The 18,757-nt window shown below is 46.4% G+C and overlaps 2 protein-coding genes across 12 annotated transcripts in view; both read left to right on the forward strand.

Moving 5' to 3' along the window:
- Positions 1-231: 231 nt before the first annotated feature.
- On the forward strand, positions 232-14,766 carry HTATIP2 (HIV-1 Tat interactive protein 2). 3 transcript variants are annotated; one of them, XM_058546132.1, is made up of 6 exons: positions 235-412; positions 755-950; positions 2,758-2,865; positions 10,621-10,758; positions 12,788-12,849; positions 13,539-14,766. In XM_058546132.1, exons 1-6 carry the CDS (start codon positions 309-311, stop codon positions 13,762-13,764), a joined length of 834 nt encoding a protein of 277 aa, XP_058402115.1. In that variant the 5' UTR covers positions 235-308; the 3' UTR covers positions 13,765-14,766. The 3 variants fall into 3 exon arrangements, with proteins under 3 accessions (XP_058402117.1, XP_058402115.1, XP_058402116.1); XM_058546133.1 differs by lacking the exon at positions 235-412 and adding an exon at positions 420-575; XM_058546134.1 differs by lacking the exon at positions 2,758-2,865 and having other exon boundaries at positions 232-412.
- Positions 14,767-17,452: 2,686 nt separating this feature from the next.
- PRMT3 (protein arginine methyltransferase 3) overlaps positions 17,453-18,757 on the forward strand; it is a 129,370-nt gene continuing 128,065 nt past the window's right edge. For 5 of the 9 annotated variants that reach the window (XM_058546137.1, XM_058546139.1, XM_058546138.1 and 2 more), the window contains exons 1-2: positions 17,454-17,584; positions 17,793-17,934. In XM_058546137.1, coding sequence (XP_058402120.1) covers positions 17,557-17,584; positions 17,793-17,934 — 170 coding nt within the window. In that variant the 5' untranslated portion in view covers positions 17,454-17,556. Of the gene's footprint in view, positions 17,585-17,792; positions 17,935-18,757 lie in introns of all 9 variants that reach the window. The other 4 variants (XM_058546136.1, XM_058546141.1, XM_058546143.1 and 1 more) reach the window with 2 other exon arrangements.

Here is an 18,757-nt window from a genome sequence, read left to right on the forward strand (position 1 = left end):
GTTGAGGCCTCGGATATGAGCGCGCTCAGCCCGGGTGGAGAGGAAGAACGCCGGGGAGAGGGCCCTGGAGATTGCCCACGTCTCCGACCTTCATCCCCAGCCGGCGCTGCGCACCTGCTCTCGGGCCGCCTCGCCCGCGCCCGGCACCCGCCGCCGCGCGCCCTGCCGCGGGGCCACCTCTCTGGGCGGGGCGAGGCCGCGGCGCCGCCAAGTCACCCGGAAGACAAAGTCGGGGTCAGGCGGACCTGGGAGGGCGCTCGCCGAAAGGGGCGAGGGGCCGAGGAGCCGCAGGGAAGGAGGGATGCCGGATGCCCGGGCCTGCGGCGCAGAGCGTGGCTGCGGCGGTGGCGGCGCTGGTGGCCGCCCTGCTCCTGCTGCGGCCTGAGGACGCGGGGCCGAGGGCCGGCTCCAGGTGACCCCACCGCGGGGGTCCGAGCTGGGCCCGCGCACCCCTGTGGGCGGAGGAAAGAGGGGTCGGAACCGGGGATACCGTGGGGGAGCGAGGCCCTTGGTGCCAGCAGTGTGTGGCACCTGGGCGCATTCTCCTGTTCCGGCCCCTTCCGAGGTGTGGTCAGGTGAGGGGACGGGCCAGGGCGCCCAGCTCTGCAGGTGACTCTGCACTTTCCCCAGAGCCCAGACTGCGGAGAATAACAATACCTCCCTCCAGAAGAAATGAAAAACACTTGTTCCCTGGGGTGAGCACGGGCGGCCCTTCAACATCCCTGACCAGCGCCTGTCGGTGTTATTTCTGTAGCATGGCCGAGGCAGAGGCGCTGCCCAAGCTTCGGGAAGACTTCAGGATGCAGAATAAATCTGTCTTTATTCTGGGCGCCAGCGGGGAAACCGGCAGAGTGCTCCTAAAAGAAATCCTGGAGCAGGGCTTGTTTTCCAAAGTCACGCTCATTGGCCGCAGGAAGCTCACCTTCGACGAGGAAGCGTATAAAAATGTGGTGGGTATCTGAGCTGGGACTCAAAAATGTCCTGGCAGTGATTCCGCGGGGTGAATTTATTTCAGGCCTAAGGCTGAGCATTGCCCGGGCAGTGGTGGAGGCCGGGAGAGGTGATCAGAATGTGGCCAAAATTGGTGTCTGAGAGCCCCTCCTGGAAGCTGGATTGTAGGCCCTGGTCGACCTCCTCCTCACCGTGTGGCTTTGGGCAAAGCCCTTCTCTCAATAGAGATCCCTCTAAGGCCAGGCCTAGGTTTTAATGGGGCTGGGGAGACAGAGAAGGGTACTGTTTTCAGGGTGGTTCAAGCTGGGTTCTAGAGACAGCCCTGGGACTTGGGGCAATTTTCTCAACCACTTTGCTTCTTTTGTCTACCTGTCCACTCCACACTAACGTGTCAGTGAATAGGAAAATGCTTTGCAGAGCGGGGAAAGGTCTATGGCAGTGAAGGGTGGGGTTATTCCCTTTCCAGAATTTCCCCTGCCTGACTTCGCAGGGCTGCAGGCTTGTGTCTGTAAGTGGAATATTCCCTTCGCTGTCACTTACACTTCTAAGGTTAACCAAATGATACACCAGACTTCAGTCTGGTGCTCATCACCTAAATATTTGAAGTCTGAGTGTCATGGAGTTTCCTTTCCCCAGTTAACCTGAGTTATTTGTGAGCTGCAGTAAAGTCAACTATAGTGTAATCCTGAGACCCACAACTGTAGAACTGGGTCCCACAGGTTTCACAGGTGGAACATTCCAGATAACAAACAGTCACAAATACATGTTCTTGACTCCTGTAGGTCCATGTCCAGGTCATTTTGCATATGTCTTTGGTCCATCAGGACTTTTCTGTTTAAAATGGACATCTTTGCTCAGACTTAGGCAGGTAATATGTGGTCTTCATCGTCTGGCTTCATGGGACCTGTCAGACACTTCTGGTAATTAGAAACTGAAGTTGAGCTCTGTGTTTTGATGGTTGAGTTTTGGTGGCACATCTTTTGATCAGCACTTTATGCAAACATATGTTTTGTTTTGTTTTTTTGTGAGGAAGATCATCCCTGAGCTAACATCCATGCCAATCCTCCTCTTTTTGCTGAGGAAGACTGGCCCTGAGCTAACATCTATTGCCAATCCTCCTCCTTTTTTTCCCCCCTTTTTCTCCCCAAAACTCCAGCAGATAGTTGCACATCCTTCTAGTTGCTGTATGTGGGACGCCGCCTCAGCGTGGCCAGACACGCGGTGCGGCAGTTCGCGCCCAGGATCCAAACCTGGGCCGCCAGCAGTGGAGTGCTTGCACTTAACCGCTAAGCCACGGGGCCAGCCCTATGCAAACATAGTTTTTGTCAACATTGTGTATGGTGCCACAAAGATTATTTTGAAAGAGTTGATGGTTGGGAAGCAAAGCAACATGTTTTTGAACTCTTGGATGATGGGAACTTCAACTTTGTTTTTTGTTTCACACCGAACTTATGAGATTCCAAACATCATTCCCTGCACCCACATTATACCTCATTGGTATTCTGCCTGGTAAGATACAGACAAGTCTTTTATTTTTGCAGAGAGAAAATTATTATTCAACCTGACTTTGGAGATCTGGATCACCCCTAGTCCAATTATGTGTACTGTGAACATTTAAAGGCATTGTTGATTTTGAATTCAGATTAATTGCTCTTTGGTGGGAGAAAATGAACTTGCAAAATTTGACGTTAAGTGGCTGACTCTTCAGTAATGTTCTGTAATTTATTCTTTAAATCTAGAGGGGTATTTTTGTCTGTTTTATTTTTTTTAATATCAAGTTATATATAGCTGTGTCCTTGTGTCTAGAATCAAGAAGTAGTGGACTTTGAAAAGTTGGATGACTACGCCTCTGCCTTTCAAGGTCATGATGTTGGATTCTGTTGCCTGGGTACCACTAGAAGAAAAGCCGGGGCGGTAAGGGAGAAATAGACCCTTTTTTCTTTCCGATGGCCAGTAATGTCAAAGATTCCTTTCTTGCTCACTTTTTTCCATTACATTTGCAGTGCTTAAACGTAAATACGCTCTTATCATTTAAGATTCCATATGCTGCCCTAGCCTTTGCTATACTGTACTTTGAATAGTACTGATAAATTCATCTTTCCTTCAAAGTAATCTGTGAGTTCAGGCCTGCATGCTGATGTGTAAGTCACGAATATACATGGCCTTGCCTTTTGTAAATATTGCAGTCACTACATTCCCTAAGGCAAACAATTATGTCTGAGTAAAAGTAACTGGCTCATGCTGTTAGCTGTAAGCTTTTTTTTTTCTTTATAAATGTTTTAAACTTAAAGCGTTCTTTCTTTCTTGAGTGATTTGCTTCAACTAGTTTTCACGCCAAGCTTTAAACTTTTGGGATAGAACATCAGAACAGAGGCACAGTTCAGCTAGCCTCCAGTGATGACTCAGCCTCCAGCAGTGATTCAACCCGTGGTGATTCAGCCCTAATTGACGCAGAGCTGTTCTAACACACATTTTATATTCTCTTTAATGGTCTTCTAAATTGCATCGGCCCCTGTCCAGAAATCATAGTTTACTGTATAGTTAGAGGTTATAGCTTACTACGTAGATCCTGGGCAAGTGTTAATACGTCTTATTTAATTTATACCTAGACTATAGTTTATCTCTCTGGCAGAATTTACTTGGTGGAGCTAAACAGGTGTATTAAATATGCAGGACCACGATGCTGCCCTGGGGGCTTACCACAGGTTTATAAACAGGCCCATGCATCAGAATCACTAGGAGACCACATGGTTAAGGACTATTGGTTTATGCCAACCAAGGAGTTAGGTTCAGATATATTTCTCTGGGCTTCTTGGTAATCTAAAGAATAATTCTGTTTATGTTTTCAGTGGGGATATATTTCCAGATCTTCTGCAGTTCTACTGTGTCCACTTTGGATCACAGCCAGGTTTTGAGCTCTGTGCTGGGAAGTATGGATGATAGGGACGTTTGACTCTCCCAGGAACTGGCACATTATCTCTCCTAGAATAGGTCATGTTCCTGCTCAGCAGCAAGTGCAGTCTTTCCTGTCCCAGGCACAGTCATACGCAGTGTGCCCTCTAAAAGCGCTTAAAAACTTTTGTCCTAGTACACTGCAGGTTGCACTGTCTCAGTGCCAACGTGGTTTTGGTGGTGACTCAGCAAAATAAAAAACACTGCATTAGGCATAGAGCAGTTGATTTTCGTGACGTAAGGCAAATCTCATTATAGGGCGCTCCAGGGAAAAGTAAATTGCTTTGTGGCATTCACATTGTATAATGCAATTTTAATCAGAGGAATTGGGTGTCTTCCCTATCCAGGATATTTTTTAGATGGAGTTGGTTCCATACCTCTTGGGCTACTCAATACCTTTTGTTCTCCAAAATCAATTTGAAAAGATAAAAGTAATTAATGAGTAAGCAAGAGAAAAGACTAGTAAGCCAAATATAGTCTCAGAAATGAGTTAGGGCTTAAATGATTTAAGAGGATGGTGACAGAAAGTAAGGTGACATTTCCTCCAGAAAGTCTTTTTTTTTTTTTTTGAAACTAATTTAGATTGGATGCAATATAAAGTTGGGAGTTCGTGATAACTTTAGACAATTCAAAAGAGGGGACAGTTCACAAGCGGCTAGGTAATAAAAGTTGTTTCATGGGGGTTGTGGATTTCCAAGCTCACCCCACTGGGTCAGCAGCCCTCTCTGTAGAAAAAGAGTTCATCAGATATATACTGCAAAGCTGGTGGCAAGCCTAGTGTCATTCTGTAGCTGTTTTGTAACTGGAACATCCCACATTTTGCCTTAGCAATCTGAGTTTCCATTAGAGAAACTTCAAGAAATTTAGAGTTTCTGTCTCAGTGTTGAAATCCTCTGCGTTGCCAGCCTATTTCCCTATGATCTTTAGTGTATTCGTTTGCTAGGGCTGTTATAACAAGTTCCATAACCAGGGTGGCTTAAACAACAGAAATTTACTGTCTCCCAGTTCTGGAGGCTGGAAGTCTGGGATCAAGGTGTTATCAGGATTGGTTCCTTCTGAGCCTGTGAGGGAAGATCTTTTCCAGGCTTCTCTCCTTGACTTGTAGATGAATGCCTTCTCCCTGTGTCCCTTCACATGGCGTTTTTCCTGTGTGTATGTGCGTGTGGTGTGTATGTGTGGTTATGTCCAAATTTCTCCTTTTTATTAGGACACTAGTCAAATTGGATTAAGAACCCCTCTACTCAGTATGACCTCATCTTAACTGATTACATCTGCAACAACCTTAGGCTCCTTGAGAGATTCTGATGCAGCCAATCTCCTTTTTTGTTGGCCCCGCTTCAGGAGGCATTGGGATGTATTAGTTCTCCTTGCTTGCTGGTTTTCCAGGTACTATAATCCCGGATGGCCTTCACCTTGCTTTAGTGAGTAACTTGTGTGCTAGTGAAGGTTGAGATACCTTTTGAAAACCAGATCTACATTGGCCTTGAGTGAAGAGCAAAAATTCCCAGATGCCACCGAGAATAGTGCTTTCCCGTTATTTGTATAAAGAGGACTTGGTTAGTGAGTTTGCAGTGATGTGATGTGGTTCCACCTCTTCATTTGTCTCCTCACCTAGTGAGCATAGGCTCCAGCAGTCTAGGTTCTTGGATTCTATTGAATGGGTGATGCCGTTAATGTGATGAATGCAGCCGTTATAACATTCATTAGGCATCGTTAGTGTCACAGCGTCTGATTCTAATGATATACTCTTCTAATCCAGGGGCTTTCAAACTGCAGCTTGTGAGCCAAATACAGCCTGTTTGTTTTTATACAGCCTGTGAGCTAAGAATGTTTTTTTTTTTTGTGAGGAGATCAGCCCTGTGCTAACATCTGCCAATCCTCCTCTTTTTTTGCTGAGAAAGACTAGCCCTGGGCTAACATCCGTGCCCATCTTCCTCCACTTTATATGGGATGCCGCCACAGCATGGCCTGACAAGTGGTGTGTTGGTGCACGCCCGGGATCCGAACTGGCGAACCCCGTTCTGCTGCAGCGGAGCGCACGCACTTAACCGCTTGCACCACCGGGCCAGCCCCATGTTTTTATGTTTTTAAATGGTTAAAAAATTCAAAAGAGGAATAATATGTCATGACACATGAAAATATAAGAAATTCAAATTTCAGTATCCATAAATAAAGTTTTATTGGAACACAGCTATTCTCATTACTTTATATATATTATCTATGGCTGCTGTTGTTCTGTGATGGCAGAGCTGTGTAATTGCAACAGAGGCCTGCAAATCTGAAAATATTTACTCTTTCATCCTTTATAGGAAAAGCGCTGGCCCCTGTTGAAATCTGTACTGTTTTATTTGATGTGAAGTGACGAAGTCTTAGATGGCTCGAGGGACCCAGATCATAGGCTCTATTTGGATACCAAGTAGCTATGGGACCTTGGGTGTGCCAGTTAGGTATGCCTCTGCCTCCCTGTCTGTACTGAGAGGGAGGTGACCACTGAAGCCCCTTTGGCTGCAGAATTCTTTGACTTTCATAACACAGAGAAAATGCCCCAAATGGAAAAATGTTGTGAGAACACAGATTGACTCAGGAATCCTCAGCATTGTTTGATTTTATTTTTCTATCCAGAGCTCTTTCGCTAACCAAGATCATGGTCCCAATACAGTACATCAAATATAGAGATGCCCTCCAGGACACAAACAAATGGGGTCTCAGGTTATACCATTTGTGGTTCGTCAGCATCTCTGTTTTCTAGTCTAATTTATGGGGTTGGATTGAGAAGGGAGTGAGGGAGAAAGAATCTGAAGCAGAAATATGGCTAAGTGGGACCCTTGGCAGAAAGACAGATCGTCCCTCTTTGGAAAAGGATCCCGCAACCTTGAGTGATTCTGGCACGCTCGTGTGTCATGGTGGTCAGCGCTGAAATACCCTGTTAGGATGCGTTGTTCTAAGAAAAAGCCAGAGTGTTGCCAGTTTTCAGGCATTGGTAAAGAAAATCAGAAGAAATACTTAGGAGCTTTGGATTTTAATAAGACTTAAAGACTACTTGGAGAATTTGTCTCCCTTGCTGTTGGTGGAGCCTATGAGGACGTCTCTGCTGAATTGTATTACGTTGTGTTTATTCTTTCGAGCAGGTGTTGGAAAGGAAATTTATAGTGGGACTTTACTGAATAAATTCGTTTTTCTAGAAGGAACTCTTAATTCCTAGCTTGGAGTAGGGCACACCGACTATGGAATAACAAAGACACAATAACATATGGACTTAATGCTCTCAGAAGAGATGTCTTTTCTCCTGCCATATGGTTAGGGAAACTAAATACGGTTTTTCTGAAAATATTCTTTCCGGGATGTGGAGTAGCTTGTTTTAGTTTGTTTTTCTCTTGTTTTTTTATTTGAGCCGTTAGAGAACAAGAAAGGGTGTCAATAATAAGACTTTAAAGATAGCTCCCTTCTATCTATAAATGGAATCTTCCTCACTCCAAAGAAAATTGGTGTGTGTTGATGTCTCCGGGTCAGTCACCAGGATCCACGTTTAAGTTTGGTTTCTAAGTCCTTGAAAGCCGTTGACCCCTTTGCTTTTGAGTTTCATTCACCATCTAAAAGGCCACGCATCAGGGTGGGAGAAGTGAAATTCAAAATTTGTGGGCTTTGGAAAAATGGGTATTTATAATCAGCTTGAGGGCTCAGAGGATTTGTGAAATCGTTTCGGATTAACAGCCATTGATTGCTCATAAAACAATATTTAGCTTTGTGCAGAGAACAGCAGTGGAGAAAGGTGTGGGCACCTTGTCAGCAGGGCCCATTGAGCATGGATGATGGGCTGAGCGTGGGGGTCTCCGCAGCGGCGTGGGTGCTCGTCCTTCCAGGCGCGCTTGTCAGGTGTTAGCGCCAGAGTCTGGTGGCTGGGCTTGCATTGATGTGCCTTGGCTGGCTAATCAGATTGAAACAGTCTCATGGTATTTACGTCACTTTAATTTTCGTCAAACAATTGGAGACGACAGCACTCTATTAAGGAGAGGGTGATCCAGAACTAAAGCCAAATAAATTAGGGTCTCGGTTTAATCACATTATCCCTTTCCTGGCCCTGGATAAAGTGAGAGAGAGCGTCGGTCTAGAGACTTGTGATTGGCTGAATCTTTCCCTTATTTTTAAAGAAGCTGATGAAAGAAAAAGCATCTTAACAGAGACAACTATAATAATCCTTCCAAGAAATGGTGCTAAAACAACAACGATGAAAAGGAATTTATTCCACTAGTCACCTATGTAATATTATTGTGAGTAACGTACCTGTTATTAAAATCAGAGTTCTGGTGAATTGGAGTGAGGGGAAGAAATAGACGTGGGAGAGAAATTGAGTGTTTTAGGATTTTTCTATGTAGTGTTGGACTGTTTTTCTTGGCACACTTTCAACACATGTAAAATCTCAATTTGGAGAATGGCTCTGCGGAGAATCATATCCCTCTCTCAGGATGTGCTGAGTATTAAAATTGGTTTGCTTCACACAGATTTAAAAAGCAACAACACGAGTTTGAATCAGTGTGTAGGACAGGTCGGTGAGTTGGCTGTTGGGATTGAATGTCAAAGTATACAACACAGAAGGAGATGGTGGTGATCGTGGGGAAAGTGTTAAGTTTATATTACCTGAAGTAAGGTGGACAAATAGGACTGCCCTGCAGGTAGTGGATGTAGTTAAAAATGTGCTGTGAGCCATGAGAAAGGAGGACCGGGGAGGCTTTTGGGGTAATGGTAATGTTCTGTTTCTTGATCTGGGAGCTGGTTGCAGAGGATGTTCAGTTTGTGAAAATCTATTGAGCTCTGTACTTATAATATGTTTACTTTTCTTTGATGATCTACTTCAATACAAAGTTTAAAAAGTTTGCTTGGGCCTGTCATTTTAAAATTGAATTCTGTATTAGTTTCTTCTTATTGCTGTAACAAATTGCCTCAAATTTAGTGGCTTAAAACAACATAAATTTGTTATCTTCCAGTTCTGTAGGTTAGAAGTCCAACATGAATTCTGCTGAGATAAAATCAAGATGCTGACTGGGCTGTGTTCCCTTTTGGAGGGTCTAGGGGAGAATCCATCTTCCTACCTTTTCCAGCTCCTAGAGGCCACCATGTACCTTGGTTCATGGTCCTCTTCCTCCATCTTTAAGGCCAGCAATGGGAGGTCAAGTGCTCCTCGCACTGCATAACTCTAACCTCCTCTTCTGCTTCCCTTTTGCACCTGTAAGGACTCCTGTGATTACATTGGGCCCAGTTGGATAACACAGAATAATCTTATTTTGTCAGCTGATTAGCAACCTTATTTCCACCTGCAACTTTAATTCCCCTTTGCTGTGTAACCTGACTTATTCACAGGTATGGGGATTAGGATGTGGACATCTTTGAGGGGCCGTTATTCTGCCTACCACAATTATGAATTAGTCATTTTCATTATCTAGAGATACTGTGAGATAAGAAGGAACGTGGGTGCAGCAGAGAGCGCTGCTCAGAGTCAAGAGCCTGTACTCTGCTCTCAGCTCCCCCACTTATTAGCCAGCAGTTCACCGGACCGCTGGACCTCGTTTTCACATCTTCATAATGAGAGGGTGCTCAAAGATACACATCTCCATATAAAATAAAACATTTAGGATCAATAACTACTGTAGGGCCAATTTTTAATTAAAAAAAATCATTGGGGCAGTTATCCAGTCTTCAGATTTGCAATTCTCATTATATAAAACTTCATTATTTAGTTGTGGGTACCTATCAAGTTCAGCTTCAGTAGACTTGAGACTTCCCTTCAGCTGTCTCGAGTTTGAGGATACCAGAATTTGTGGTGGTCTCGAGTTTGAGGATACCAGAATTTGTGGTGGTCCCAAAAAGCTGTTACTATGTGGAATTCCCTTTTCTGGGTGCAGGCCCGTGTCCTTCAGGTAGGCCCTGGAAATGAGTCTGTATTCTCTTGTTTGCACCAGGCTCTCCCCTCCTCCTTTTATTGCCCCTTAGTTCTTTTTTTCTGACTGGATTTGCCTTTTCTCTACTTTCATTGGACTTTTATTCATTGATTCATATATTTTTGGAGCACCTACCCTGTGCTGGGCATGTGCTGATGGTGAGGCGTGAATTAAGAAGAAGGACTGAACCACTACGCTTACTGGACTGAGTCTAGACTAGGGGTCTCCAACATTCTTGATTATACACCTGTCAGTAAAGAAATTAGAGGATGCACTCTTTACTAATACGTAAAGTATGTTGTAAAACATACACAACAATTGGACATCAAATAGACTTTGTTCTCATAGTGCCTGGACAGTGTTCTCAGCCAGGCTTTGAGACCCTACCATGTTAGAGTTGACACAGAAAAAACAAAAGAAATCAGAGAGAGGGTTGTAAGGTTGTAAAGTTATCAAAAGACAAGGAAATGTATGATTAAATGCAGTTTGTCAGCCTATCTTATTGTTCCTATTGCTTCTCGCAGATTTGTTTGGTGTCTGTTTCAATGTCATCGTCCTTGTTTTTTTATTGCTTCTGGCCTTGCTAGAGCTGGTACGTCCGTCCTGAGGATCAGACTTGGAGCCTTTCCCAGCGTCTCAGCCTTGACATTCGTGTATTGCTTGGATACATTTTCTTTAGATCCCCATTCCTCCCAGGCCTCCTGGCTGGCCACCCAAGCTGAGTAGTAATCTTTAAGATGAACTCATGGCTTTTTGGAAATAACTCTCATCCTTTCCCCCTCAGGAGGGATTTGTTCGTGTCGATCGAGATTATGTCCTGAAGTCTGCAGAGCTGGCCAAAGCTGGAGGCTGCAAGCATTTCAACTTGCTGTCCTCCAAAGGAGCTGATAAGTCGAGCAATTTTTTATATCTGCAAGTTAAGGTTTGTGCACATTTCTGTCTTTCATATACTATGGAGAACTCTGGCTAATTGGCAAAACTAAATCATATCAAATGCTAAATAATACAAAAATATATTAAAGGCATTATGTTATGCATTTTTTATCACTACAGGGACTATTTCTTGCAGGGATATATTTAATAAACAGGGGTGATTTGAAAGATAATTTCCAGTGTCTTCCCCCCTGTTGATTATCTAGTGATCATGAAATGAGATGTGGCAGCTCTGGTCTTGAACATCAGCCTGGAATCTTAACATAAGAAGAGACTTTGAGGCAGTGATTCTTAAACTTTTCCAGGGTAGATGATATTTTATTATTAGGTATGGTACTTACCCTCAAGGAATTTATAATCTGCTTGTTTGGGGGGATCCCCAAGGCCGGCCCTAACTAGGTAATTTGCTAGAAGGTCTCACAGGACTCAGCATATAGTCATACTCACAGCTATGATTTATTACAGTGAACGGATATAAAGCAAAGTCAGTAAAGGGAAGAAGTGCATGCAGTGAAGTCCGGAGGAAACTGGGTAAAGGTTTCCCCGAGTCCTCTCCCAGGGGAGTTGCATGTGCTTAATTTCTCCAGCAATGAGTATTGTCTACCAGAGAAATTTGCCTGAGCCCAGGAGTCCAGGGTTTTTACGGGGGTCAGACAAGTAGGCACCCTCAGCCTAGAAAAAATTATAGAATTCAAGAAAGAAAGCCAAGTGTTCAGCATAAACCACGTTACCAATAGTTGAGACACAGCAAGCTCCCATTTTCAGTTAGGTAATGACGGGAACACTCCTGAAATCCAAGTTCCCAGACCCTTGCGAGCAGGCCTGCCTCAGGACAGCTGTCAGAGCCTGCTGTGTTAACTCTTTTATGCACACTGCTAATAGAGACAAAACACATCTTTGTAAGAAGCTAACGAAAAAATGTGTCCACATAAAAACTTGTATGTGAATGTTCACAGAAGCATTATTTGTAACAGCCAAAGAGTGGAAACAGCCCAAATATCAACTGATGCATGGAAGAATAAAATGTGGTATAAACATACAAAAGAGTATTATTCAACTATAAAAAGGAATGATACGTGCTACAACATGGGTGAACCTTGAAAACATTATGCTAAATGAGCGAGGCCAGTCACAAAAGGCCACGACTTATGTGATTCCATTTACGTGAAATGTCCAGAACAGGCCAATCTATGGAGACAGAAAGATTAGTGGTTGGCTAGGGCTTGTGGGGTAGGGATGGAAGTGAGTGCTAATTGGTACAGGGTTTCTTTTTGGGGTGATGAAATATTCTAAACTTAGATTGTAGTGAAGGGGGCACAACTTGTGAATATCCTAAAAAACGTTAATTAAAAAATGTTTTAACAAAAGCTACCTAAGATTACATGATGTGACAGGTTAAGTGTCAAATGACTGATGCGCACCAGCCAAGAAGGTGGAGGAGAGTATGCCGCTTAATTCACCGGGCCTTCGGAGGTGCCCGCGGCCTGAGATCCTCTGGCATTTCTGTTTATAGAGATGCCGAGGTTGGGGGGAGGAGGATGGGGCATGAAAATTCATAGTTTAACAAATTTTATTTAGAGCATAATCTAGATATATTCTCTCTCTTGAAATTTGGTGAGGTTTGTTAGGAAGTGAGTAGTATAGGAGGGTCTGTGAGTCTTCTGACCTCGGAACTACCTGGAAACCAAAAAGTTAATGTCTGCCAGCCTGCAACATTGAGTCTGGACTAACGGGAGGTTATTTTTTTATGGCTGAAATCCTAACGTGTCACTTACTCTCTCTGGATCTGTTTTAATATCGGTCAGATGAGAGGCTGGACTGACTGTGCCACCATTCACTCACTCGGTGCACCTTTTTTAACTCTCTACTACATATCAGGATTAAATGATCTCTTCCTTAACTTCCCAAACTCTTCAGGACCTGTAGAAGCAGATTATCTTCAAAACCCAGATTATTCTCTCAAGCATTACAGTAACTTGGTCTTGATTAAATACTGAAAATGTGTTTTTTGTTAACAGGGAGAAGTGGAAGCCAGGGTTGAAGAATTAAAATTTGATCGTTACTCCATATTTAGGCCTGGGTAAGTATTCATACTGCCACAGAGTACCCTAGAAGCTAGTTTTTCATTCGAAGAGGCTGATAACTAAGATATCTAAGATCTGACAGAAGTTGGCTGAAGGTGGACTGCTTTTCTGAAGGACCCACCTTTTGGCTTTAAAGGACGGGGTAGACAGTTGGTGGTGCCAGGTTCAGAATAGTCTGGAACTTACTGGGTAGCATTTGCTGCCTTTTTTTTTAATAAAACCTTTTACCTCTGTAGTAGTCAGTTCAGGCTGCCATAACAGAATAATACCACAGACTGGGGGGCTTAAACAACAGAAATTTGTTTTCACACATTTCTGGAGGCTAGAAGTCCCAGATCAAGGTGCCATCAGGGCTGGTGTCTGTTGAGACCTCTCTTCCTGGCTTGCAGACGGCCACCTTCTCACTGTGTGCTCACAAGGCTTTTCTTCTGTGCATGTGGAGAGAGAGAGATCTCTGATATCTCTTCCTCTTCTGTAAAGATACCAGTCTTATTGTATTAGGGTCCCACCCTTATGAAATATTTAACCTTAATTACCTCCCTAAAGGCACTGTCCTCAAATACAGTTTCATTGTGGTTTAGGGATTTCAACCTGAGTTTTGGGAGGACACAGTTCAGTCCATAACTCCCTCTATGGTCTGAATGCAATTAACCATCTCTTCCTGGGCTTTTCTTTTTCTCTTTAGAGTTCTACTATGTGATAGGCAAGAATCTCGCCCAGGTGAATGGATGATTAGGAAATTCTTTGGCTCCTTACCAGCATCTTGGGCCAGTGGGCACTCTGTGCCAGTGGTGACTGTGGTTAGAGCAATGCTCAACAACGCAGTGAGACCAAGCGACGAGAAGAAAGAACTGCTAGATAACAAGGCCATCCACGACCTCGGGAAAGCCGATGGCTCTCTCAAGCCGTGATCACACTGGAGAAATGCTTTTTACTGTAAACTGCAACACTCACCACCTAACTGGTAACTTCTGGATCTGAAAAAAGTCAGCGTGCTTTAACTTTGTGGTTCTCGGCCTCCCAGATCCAATCAAAAAATGGTTGTGCTCTGCATCAGCGGGTCAGAGCCTGGCTGTACATATACATACATCACCCAGGGAGCTTTTCAAAAAATTAGAGCTTCATAGGCCCTACCTCAAACCTTCTGAACCAGAACTTTTGGGTGCAGGCACAGAAATCTGTTGTTCTGTTTAGGCTGCCTGTGGTGGTTCTGATACCACAGGTGGGGAGGCCAGCTTTGAAATGCCTATCTGTAGAGTCACAGCAGCAGTGCAAACCTTATGTATCATGCAGATGAGTTCTGTTCTAAAATTGTTGACATTTGTGTCTCTGAGTTACCCCATGCTGACTGCATGTAACCATGTAAGTGAACATTGTGCCTTACTGCTTCTTTAGAATATACAGTAAAAGTTATTATATACCTGAGCTTAAATAATTCATGGGAGAACTAAGTAGGAGAATTAAAAATAAATGGACAAGTCCTGGGTGCCTCTTAGACTGTTAGAAAATGCCTAACTATCAGTGGTAATGTGCAGCATTTTGGCCAATGAGATGACATAACAGCAGCTAGTATTTATCAAGTGCTTGCTAAGTGCCAGCCTTTACGTATGCTATCTGTCCTTTAACACTCCAAACAATCCTTATAAGGTGATACTATCATCCTCATATCTTAGATGGGGAAACTGAGGCTCTCTGTGGTAAAGTGCCGTGCCCAAGGGCCCAAAGCTGAACCCATGAAGCTAGGAAAAGGCAGAGCCAGGACTCTAACCCAAGCCAGCCTGATCCCATAGTTGTATTTTTAAGCACTCTGTGAGAACATCCTATATTTGTATATATCCAGGGAGTTCCAGCTAATTGTTACTGGATCAGTACATTCTGTGGTTGAATAAAACTGAAATATTTGGGTTTCTCCATTTTTTCTTATAAGGATTAACTACAGAATGTTCACATAGTCATTAAAAGTGCAGCTCGAGGTGCTGCCCTTTAAAAACCCTGGAAAGGAAAGGAAGATGCAGAAGGAAGGGTTAAAGCCAAGAGGAGCACACGCTGTTAATTTCTATCATGGAACAAAGGATGGTGGTGAAAGGTGTCTTAACTTTTGAGCTGGGGGAAACAAAGTGATTTGAGTGATTCAGTCAATGTTTTACAGGGTCCGCAGTAGGGCCGGCACATTTCAAGCTTCAGTAGATGCTGGAGGATAAAGGCCATCCCTCTTAATAGGGGGTATATGTCCTTAGAAGGGAGTGGACATTCCCAGTGTCAGTCACCCAGGAAAGAGGCATATTCCAGGGTGAGGTGGGATCTTGGAATGTGGGCTTTAGGAAGGAGATGGAACATCTTCCTCCTGTCAGGTAGGGTTCCCTTGGGGCTGGACTCGGAAAAGCCTCAGCCTATTTCAGTGGTAACAAGCATGGGCTCCAAGAAGTGAGGAAGCTCTTGGGAAGGGGGAGGGCTGTAGGTTCTGAAAGCAGCTAAACCCAGTAGACAGTTTTAAGTTATTCTCTCTCTGTTATTTCCTTGCCTACAAACCTTTAGGCAAGTCTTGTTGAACATTCTATTCTGCTTTCAATAGTGAAGTGGGATGATGGGGCCAGGTCTGTGTTCATCTTTAGAACAGAGAGAAAAACAGCCTCCTCCCAAGCCCAGCATTGTGGTGAAATGTGAACTTCAAGGGATAGGATTCTGGCCCCATCACCCCTCCAGAGCAGATGTTACTTCTTTTACTGTCAACATTGAATGATTGAGTGTTACTAAGAGATTCAGCAGGTTTCCCTCCAAATGTTATACAGACAGGGAGAAGATGGGCCTTGCTGAAGAGAGTCTATGTTGGAAGGATGAAGAAAAAGTTGGGTGGGCCCAGCTAATGAAAGGCCTTGAATTCATTAATTCATTCAGCTTACTGAATGCCTCTTATGTGCCACTGGGCAGTAGGCACTGGGAATACATCAGTGAACAACAAGTCTAACCCACTGGGGCCAGCAGATATTCTGGCAATGTCCTAGAATGTAAGGGGCCTTCAAAACTCATATCTGATGGGTCCTGTCCTCTAGGGGTTTACAGTTAAGGAAGGAGGTTACATTCTTAAGAGTTTAGCAATAATACCAGGCATCATTTTCACTCAGCAAATTTATTGAGTACATGAGCTAGGCCATGTATTATGTGCCAGAGAAATGAAACTAAAGAGACATGGCCCTTACCCTCATGGCACAGTGTTGTGGGAGAGACCAAAAAAAGAAATAAAAAAGCAAGTGAGCACATGGTAAATGCTAAGAAAGAAACTAATGAGGGCTGCTGGAAGGACAGTGGAACCTACTTTTGAGATGGTGGTCTGAGGAAAGCCTTTCCATTTGTAGCACATTCTTAGCAAAGGCCTTGAGGTGGGAAAATGATTAGCACCAAATAAAAGGCTGGAGGGGAACCCAGGGCAAGGGGTTGGGTTGACATGGATGTTAGGCAGGATTATGCAGAGCCTAGTAGGCCGTGGTCATCTATGTAATTGGATAAACACGTGCCAGGCGCAGTACTAGCTTCTGGGACTAGAGCTGCCGACATTACCTACTGAAATGACTGATGCCCACTCCTACCCAACAAAGTATTCCATGGTTTGAATATGTATTAGGAAAGGAAAAAAGGCATGAGGCATGGGAACGTTTGTGTTCTTCCCCACACAACAGCCAGGATGTTCCTTTCTAAACACATCTGGAAAAAACATAAAAAATCTGAAGCCATAGTAAGCCGACCTAGTTAAAAAAAAAAATGAGACACGTGACAGCATCACTCCCTTGGTTAACCAAATAAGTCAACTGCTTCCCATTGTTTAGGGTAAGTAAAATGAACACTTGTGTCCAAGCACCTTGCACGCAGTAACTAACTCATTTTATCCGTTAGTGCCGTCGTTCTCCCGGTTTTGCAGTGAGTAGGTGGAGGCGGAGAGAGGTCAGGCGACCTGCTCGAGATCGCAGTGAGAAAGTGACAGTAGGATTCTAACGCAGTGGGCCGGCTCCAGAGTCCACGCTCTCACCCAACCACCTACCTGACAGACTAAAGTCGCTACAACAGCCCGCGGGGCTCTGGCCCTAGGTGGCCTCTGCCCCGCACCGGCTCCTGCGGGTCCCTCGCCCGGCTGCAGGCCGCGGGCACACGGAGCGAGGAACGGTCGCGTCCCAGGCTCTCGCCTGCGTTCCGCCTCCTCCGCCACCGGAGGGCGCCGCGGGAGGTCGTCCCTCCGCTAACCCCTCATCCCTCGAGTAAGGGACGCACTGAGAGCGCGATGCCGACAGCGAAACCGCTGCGGCGCCTCCGCCTCCGCCTCTGGGCTCAGGGCCGCGCGGCCGGCCTCCCGCCAAGGCCCCGCAGCCGGAGGAGCAGACGACAGTCACGTCCACGCTCGCAACGCTCAGAGAACTTACGGCGCTCACCCAGCGCGCCCTGCGTCAACCCCGCGGCAGGGGGAGGCGGAGCCCGGGCTGTCGCCCCGCCCACCTAGCTCACGTGACGGACGCCGCGGCCTCGAGGCCGGAAGCGCTCAGCAGCCGGCGCGCGCTGTGTTGTTCCCGGCGTCCGTGGCCATCCCCACGCCCGGCCCTGCCGCGCGCTCCTGCTCGTGCTCGTCCCCGCGGCCCGGAGAGCCTGGCGGCGGCCGCGCGCGCGCCGCCCGGCCCGGTCCCCGCCCCCAACCGCGCCGGCTCCCGGGTACCACCGCCATGTGCTCGCTAGCGTCGGGCGCTCCCGGTGGGTACCCCGGGCGCCGCAGCACGGCCCGCCCAGCCGCAGGCCGCGCCGCCGGGGGTCCGGGGACAGGCCGCGCCTCCCTTTGCGCCCCCGGGACGGGGAGGCGGGCGGGGGGCCCGCGGGAGGGCGGGGGTGGTCGTGAGGGCGGCGGCGAGCGGGCGCCGCCCCTCCCCGGTGTCGGGCAGCCCTGACCGTGTGCGTGTGCTAGGCGGCCGGGGCGCCGTGGAGGAGGACGACGACCCGCCAGAGCTGTCAGACAGCGGCGACGAGGCCGCCTGGGAGGATGCGGACGACGACGAGGCGGGCCCGGCCCACGACAAGCAGCCGACCCCCTGCCTGTTCTGTGACAGGTGCGTCCGCGCGGCGCCGGCCGCGTGCCTGTGTGGAGTGGGGTCGCCGCGGCGGCCTGCCCTCGAATCCTGGCCCAGCGGCCGAGCGAGGGTTGTAGGGGAGGAAGACCCCCCAGTCACAGAGGGAGGAGCCGCGCCCTGAAGCCGCCTGATACTACTGCCCTTCGACGGGCCTCAGGCTCCCCGCGTGTAAAGCGAGAGGGTTTGGGACTGGATCTGTGGTTCCCAACTCTGGTTGTGCGCCTTTGCCACCTGAGACACTTAAACAAGCCAGCAGGTGCTGAGCTCTGCCCCTCAGTCCTCCTAAATCAGGGATGGGGTCCAGGCGTCCTGTCTTCTTATAGAGACGCTGTCAGAGGTGACTCCAGTGAATCACGAGTTTTGGAGTCAGGAAACTAGAGGATCCCTCAGGACCCTTGCAGCTTTACCATTCTGTGATTTTTTGACAAGCAGAGGGCTTCTCAGGTGTAATGTTTCCAGTGAGCCATTGAAAGAATCACTTTTCTTAGGTAACGGCTCCCCACCTATTGAAGGGAAAGCAATTGATGCCTTTTTCACTTAGGGAAAAAGAGACTATAATATCAATAACTTGTTCGAGGTCACTAAGCTCTGGTTTGTCATATCCAAATCTATGTTCTTTCCACTTAGCATTCTGCCTCTTCTTCTCAACAAGCTTTGACTTGGGCCCTCACCTGGCCAAGTGGGCAAGAAGGAGGCCTAGTTAGCATTGGCAGGTGTTACTTTAATACACATTTTCCAGTTTCCCCTAAATCTGGACCTGGTGCTCATTGGCGGTGTGTTAGCTCCTCTTGATTGGTCATTG

The sequence above is a fragment of the Diceros bicornis genome, chromosome 7, assembly GCF_020826845.1.
Source record: "Diceros bicornis minor isolate mBicDic1 chromosome 7, mDicBic1.mat.cur, whole genome shotgun sequence".
NCBI classification, from domain to species: Eukaryota; Metazoa; Chordata; class Mammalia; order Perissodactyla; family Rhinocerotidae; genus Diceros; species Diceros bicornis.